At 43.9% G+C, this 6,877-nt stretch overlaps 1 protein-coding gene across 3 annotated transcripts in view; it reads right to left on the bottom strand.

Moving 5' to 3' along the window:
• Window positions 1–3,484: 3,484 nt before the first annotated feature.
• The window catches only part of IMMP2L (inner mitochondrial membrane peptidase subunit 2), a 462,410-nt gene continuing 459,017 nt past the window's right edge, over window positions 3,485–6,877 (bottom strand). For all 3 annotated transcript variants that reach the window (XM_035127413.2, XM_035127412.2, XM_035127414.2), the window contains exon 6: window positions 3,485–5,318. In XM_035127413.2, coding sequence (XP_034983304.1) covers window positions 5,199–5,318 — 120 coding nt within the window. In that variant the 3' untranslated portion in view covers window positions 3,485–5,198. The remainder of the gene's footprint in view (window positions 5,319–6,877) is intronic.

The raw sequence follows: 6,877 nt of genomic DNA, 5'->3' as shown, positions 1-6,877 counted from the left end.
CAGATGTTTTGGACTACAATTCCCATCATCCCTGACCACTGGTCCTGTTAGCTAGGGATCATGGGAGTTGTAGGCCAAAACATCTGGAGGGCCACAGTTTGGGGATTCCTGTTCTAGATCATGAGTAACCATGCCTGAAGAAGCCTTCCCACCTGCCCGCAGTGTCCCATCCCTCCAGCTGAAATTTAAATCATAATTTAAGCATTTAAGAAGCATTTTTTTTTTAGCCAACAGAAGGCTCTTCTCCCAAGCCTGTGGCACAATGATTGTGTGTTACACAATCGAGATGGGAAGAGTTGTAGCATCTTTGTAATTCCCAAGAATGTTTCTTTGGTTTGCGAATGGGCTGATGGGCCGAGAAGAGTTGAAAGCCTCTGTGCTACTTAATAACAGTGAAACAATCCAACAGGGAAAAAATTATGTATTGCTTCCAGCATGTTAACAGAACAGTAGAGGCCTCTGCAGCATACCAGTAAGCAAACTTGTGTTTGCTTACATGGATCATGTTTCTAGCAGTGCACTTCAGGAATGAGAGAGGAATGTTTGCAAAGGCCTTGCAGTCATTTGGAGTTACTGTGAAAGTAACAGCCCAGAATGAGGAATCGAATGACATGAAATAAGCATACTGCTCTTCCTATTACATTTTGGGGTGTGTGGGGTGTTAGGGGAGGGGTTGTACCTCTGGTGGGAAACACATAATGCTCCTTCTGGGGTCCATCTTTGGTCCCCACTCTGCACTCAGCTCCCACCTGTCAGCATGTTTCAGCGGCCATACCCAGGAACAGTGTCAAATGGTCTGCTAAACCACGCGAGGGTAGCAAATGGATCTCAAACCCTTGCTGAGTCATATAGGTGCAAAGATAGGCTCTGACAGGTTGAGCAGACAAGATCAATCATGGGTTCAATGGTCAAGAAGGCAGTTTCTGCACAAGCAGTAAAGAGAAGTGGGGGGCAGATGGAGCTCGTCCACCTGGGAAGGTAGCCCATCTAGGAGAAGGAAAACTCTTATCCTAAACCTCCACTGCCTTGTGGAGAAAGCGGCTAAGGAGTAAACCCTACAAACAAATCCCTAACAGTTGGGTGGCACCTTGTACGACTCCTCCTGGTAACTCCAGCAGCCAAGCTGGTGCCAAATGTATTGCTCTGCTTTCCTTTGGACCACATCAGCAAGGATGTGGGGTGGTGGGGGTCTTGTTGCCTAGGCAACCCAGTAACTTCATACAAACTGCCCAGGCTTGCATCCCAAGGAAGTCACTTGGGTGCTGCTAACACAGCGGTTTGACTTCACCTCCCAAGACGACCATTGTCTCTTGGTCCCAGCTCCTGCCAACCTAGCAGTTCGAAAGCACGTCAAAGTGCAAGTTGATAAATAGGTACCGCTACAGCGGGAAGGTAAACGGCGTTTCCGTGCGCTGCTCTGGTTCGCCAGAAGCGGCTGTGTCATGCTGGACACATGTCCAGGAAGCTGTACGCCGGCTCCCTCGGCCAATAACGTGAGATGAGCACCACAACCCCAGAGTCGGTCACAACTAGACCTAATGGCCAGGGGTTCCTTTACCTTTTAATATATCTATTGATTGTATCCTATATAATAATGTCCAAGTTGTCCCTGCGTCCAGTTGTCCCGTGTGTCCCTGGGGTACTGCGCATGGGCCCCAGGGACACAGGGATTGGACAGCAGAGACGACGCACACACACACGCACATGCTCTCCCCCCCCACCCCTCTGCCAACTGCCGCTCCCGGCCGGACAAGCGCCTCAGTGTGCTTGCGCTAAAGAGCGAGGAGGAGGAGGAGGCTGCTTTAGCCCCCTTCCCCCCCCTACGACCAGCAGACCAAGGGGCTCAGTACCTTGGATGCCGGTCTGGTGGGACATGACGGCAAGCAGCCGCCAGGAACTGCCGCCTCTCGGGCCGGGGGCAAAGGCAGGAAGCGGCGCCGGGGAAAGAGAGCCGCAACTCAGCGCCTCTCTTGCCTTCGCCCCGGCGGAGGCTCCTTCGGGCCAGGCAGCAGCGCCAGGACTCGGGCCGGAGACACCGGGGAAGCGGCAGAGACACCGGGAAAGCGGCAGAGTCACCGCTGCCATGTGCAGCTGAGGAGGAGGCGGGCTGAGGAGGGCGGCCCGGGCTGAGGCGGCGGGCGTCGAGCCGAGGGGGCCACCGGGGAGGCCGCCTCGAACTCCGGGCTCCTTCCTTCCTCCTCCTCCTCCTCCTCCTCCTCCAGCAGCAGCAGCAGGAGCGCGACAATGGTGGGACCCCCTCCTCCCATCTCCTGGCAGCTCCGGCCGCCCCTCGCGGCTCCTCACGGGCATCGCCATAGCCTCTGGCTGGCTGCTGGAAGAGGAGGATCCACCCACCGCCGCCTCCTTTCCGCCCCTTGGCTACCTGAGCCCCGACACCTCTCCTTTTCCTAGCGGCGCCCATGGTGTCCTGGCCGAGGAGGTGGCGCCGCGGCCCCGGCTTCTGCCGAGACACGCGCTCTAGCGCCCGTTTTTAAACGGGCTGAATTCCACTAGTTGGTTATAACTTGCTGCTAACTTCAGCGAGTCTTACCAGCATTATAGATTACGTATGCTGGGAAAATCCGGTACGTTAGAAATGATGGTCTCCTAGGACTATTGTTTTCCTAGTGTTGGTTCGACTGCTGCCTGTGGTAGCATAAAGACTGAGACCATGGAAATCTTTTTACATCCACCTTTACATCCATAGTACAGAAAAGAGGGATGTAACAGGAAAGCCTTGGTTGAATGGCCAGAGGATGAAATGCCATTTAAAAGGTAAATCCTGAATGCTGGCTAGAGTGAGTGTCATTGACTGGTCACTCTTTTTATGCCCTTCTGCTCCTCTGTATGATTCCTTTCAATATAATGGTACATAGCTGTAGCACAGGCTCCAAAGAATGTTTTGTTAATAGCACAGCTAGGAGTTCAGGGTTGGGTCAGATATTTAAGAATGAATTCTGAGGATCTTTGTATGAAAAGGGTAGTGAAGGACTAAAACTTAAAAGCACTTATTCAATCGTGCCCTCGGTGACCCAAATATGGCTGCTTTTCTTGGATGACCCTAGGAGCTAACCACAAAACAAATGAACTGTATTGACCAAAGTCAGTTTCAAACCCACAGTATTTTGCACGGGATTTCAATGGCAGCAAGTTTGGGTTCTCAGTGTTAAAGTCATCATTCCATGTATTCAGCTTAGATAGTCAAAGGAAAACTGTTTCATAGGTGCTGTACATTGACAGACTCTTCAATTAGGAGTTTTAAATCACACAATGGTCATGATGAGTTTTACATCATGTACATGTATGATGTAACTATGTGTGCAGCTTTTGAATACTACAAGAAAATATGTTGTACATGCATTCAGATGCTTCAAAAACTCTATTAGCACTTGAAGGACCAATAGCTACTGAAGTAGATTTTAAATAAATTGATCATTATCAGTTCAATCTACACAAATTTCAGATCAACGTGATCCCTGCCAGGACAACTTGGTAACAGAAACAACTGTAGACTCAGCACAGAAAAAGCGGAGTATTCACAGCTAAAGTGTCCTGACTAAAGCAACAGTACTCTGAACAGTTGTCCCAAATCAATGAACAATATGTCATGAATAAAGAGAGAGGTGTTCAGCAATCCTCTAAAAGAGAAATGGCCTAAAACAGTACCAAAAAAGTCATCACACTGAATAGTAGTTTTAATGTTTCATTGATTCCTGCATTTCTTTGGTCATTTTAATTTTTGCAAGCCACCCTGAGAATTACAGCTGCAAGAGAATGGTGAGGCAGCAATAATCTAACTAAATAAAGAAGATGTAATCTGAACCTCAGTGAAAAATAATAAACTGGTCCACACTTTAAGGGTGCTGTCAGACGTCAGCATGTAAATATGCATACTAATAATTTGAAAAATGCTAACTTTACCTAATTTACATAGGGTTGTATCAACTAAGTCTTACTCAGGGTAAACCCACTGGAATTAATATACTTAAGTTTGTCATGGCTACGAATTTCAATACTCAGAGTATGAGCAACATTGGATACAACTCACATATGTTTGGATCCAAACATAGTCATACTCAAGAGTAGAGCCAATGAAATCAATCCAAGCCTGGATTCAACCATACCTTTTGAGAATAAGGTTGCAAACTTACATTCCCTTACCTGCGAGTAAATCTCATTGAACTCTGTTGGGCTAACTTGTGAGAAGACATGTGCAGGGTTGCACTGCAAAAGTTCCAAACATGCCATGCTACTTTTCAGTTAGGCAAATATATCTGCAGAAATAATGATGATTTTACATAAATCAAATACAGAAATGATGTCTAATAGTAAATGTTAGCTGTGAATGAAAATCATTTAATCCTCCTTCATTTATAATATTGTAGTGTAAAGTTTCACTATATGTAGCAGAAAAAGTATTTATAGAATTAAATTTCTTCATACACTCTCAGAGAAATGGAGCAATTATTATCAATTGTGATTATACTTAACTGCTGATTAAAGTGACTGTTACAGTATGGTTGCAATGCATTTCAATTTAGAATGTATTTATTCTATCAGCAACTGGATATATCGGAAGTATTTATATGAAACATTAATGCTAAACAAAAGCATGTTCAATTTAATCATGAAATCAATAACACACAAAGAAGGAAAAGCATTTCATGAAAAATGCATTTTGTTTTATTTATTTTTATGACAGATTGTATAACAGGCTTTTTGGGACTAGAAATGCTATTCATTCAATACAAACAACTCTTCTGCAATCCAAAATGTTAAAATGATTTATTCTGTCTTGGCAGTAACAATGAACTATATGATTGACTTCATGTTTTCACAATCCATATTCATTTTAAGATCTGGCACCATGCCCCCACCCCCACCAAAAAAAATCAAATCTCCTGGAAAATAAAATATGGAATTGGGTGTGTGTGACATATTTCACATCTACAGTGGTACTGGGACAGATGAAACATTTCAAGCGCCGTACAGCTGACAGTAAGCTGAAATTTCAAATCAAGACACAATTGCTTCAGAACAAAGGATACACCATTTCATGTGATTAAATTTAATCTGTTTGGATTTACAGACATGCACATATATATGCACATTTGGCGGTTCTGTTATTGGCTGTTCTTGCCCCTTTCCTACAGTTAATTCAAGAGTTAATAACTTGTTTCCCACCAGATGTGAAACGGTCATTCCTCCTCATCCTGGAGAAGCTGGCGTTCCAGAGGAAGCTTGGGCTGCAACTTCTGCCAGCGCCCTGGAGGCCAGAGTATATGGGTTGCGCGAGCATGTAGAAGTCCAAGAGAGACCTGGAAAAGGCAATCAAAACACAGGTGTAATAATATGCAAGAAGATATAGCTTAGGGAGAGAAGGGCTTACGGCACTTCATAAACGTGTCGAGCAAGTTATACCAACTGAGAAAGAGGACTGGATTTGTAGCTGGGATTAAACCTCCCCCTTATGTGGTGAATTCATTTTGGGCAAGCCTTCCGTCTAAAATGCAGAGGCACTTCTAAAATAGGACTGATGCTGGGGAATTGTGATGATGCTAAAGAAAGTGAAATGGGAATAAAAAACCAAACTATATAAAATTTTAACAGCTTGTCCCATATAAAAATTGACAACTTAAATAAAGAATCATAAAAGGTTACAACTTGCAACAGTTCCTTCTAAAGACTCGTTGAAGACAGAGCCCTCGGTGCCCTGCAGACTACATATGGAACTGCTGAACATAAAGGCTGTCTCACTTTGTTCAACTGTGCAAGCAGCTTTTGTGATGGTTTCTTATGGGGGAGGATCACGATCTCTGTACCTGCAGCAAAAGGCAGAACCTCCTGCTGTGCCAAAGCCTGTCCTTCAATTTTCTTGAAAGACACGCCAGAGGCAGCTTCATCTGCTCCTAGTGCAGCTGCCCCCAAGCATAGCTTTCGATATGCTTGCATCACTTGTTAGCTAACTAGGGACAACATGCAGCAGAAATGTGACGTGTATATCTTATCTTATCTTATATCTATCTGATTTTATCAGCAATTTTAATGTATATTTTGTGTAACCTGTTTACAGGTTTTAGCAATTAAATTGTATTTAAGTCCTACTAAATAACAATGCTGTGGCAGAACATGGTGAAAAGAGTAATTAAGCATATTCAGTATGAAGAAGCAACCAACATTTCTTACTTCAATGTATTCAAGAGTTTGCTCCTATTTTTTAAAAAATATAAACAGGACATCCAATGTTATTTGACATTTTAACTACCAGCTTGAACTCACTGTAAGTTTCTGAGTCACTTTCATATTAGGCTTTGGTTCTTCAATTATATAGATAGATGGATAAACAAACAAACAAATGGAAAATAAAATACTATTGATTAATTAAAAACAGTAGCCTTTGTGAACAATGCATTGTTTCCAATACATAATGACTCACATTGTCAAAATATTGATAGGTGTCAACTTGGTTGGTTTACATCTATTCCACAATTGTAAATGCAAAGTCCAGTGCTTCTGAAAACTTTCTATGGAAGCCTTTCTTCCTTCCCACAGGTAAGCCACTATCTCATTCTACATCCTCCCTTTGCACTGTGCTTGAGGTCAATACGCACTAAACTAGCAAGTCCACTACAACAAACTTTCCCATTTCATTAGTTTAAAAAGGAAACAAAAGGCAGCTTGACTCAGTTGCAATGGAAGAATATTCAGCAGTTCTATTCTCTAGAAAATATGAATCCATCAAGGGAAAATTTAAACTCTACTTTAAATATTCAGGAGATTCAGACTGGGCTTGCATGAGTCAGCAACACAGCTCTCCAGAGGCCCAAGGCTAAACCCTTCCCCTAAGCCACCCCATCTCTTCCCAGGCCACACCCAC

This window comes from Zootoca vivipara, chromosome 10, assembly GCF_963506605.1.
Source record: "Zootoca vivipara chromosome 10, rZooViv1.1, whole genome shotgun sequence".
NCBI classification, from domain to species: Eukaryota; Metazoa; Chordata; class Lepidosauria; order Squamata; family Lacertidae; genus Zootoca; species Zootoca vivipara.
The sequence above is the reverse complement of the archived record's forward strand: the minus strand, read 5'-3'. Positions and strand labels throughout refer to the sequence as shown.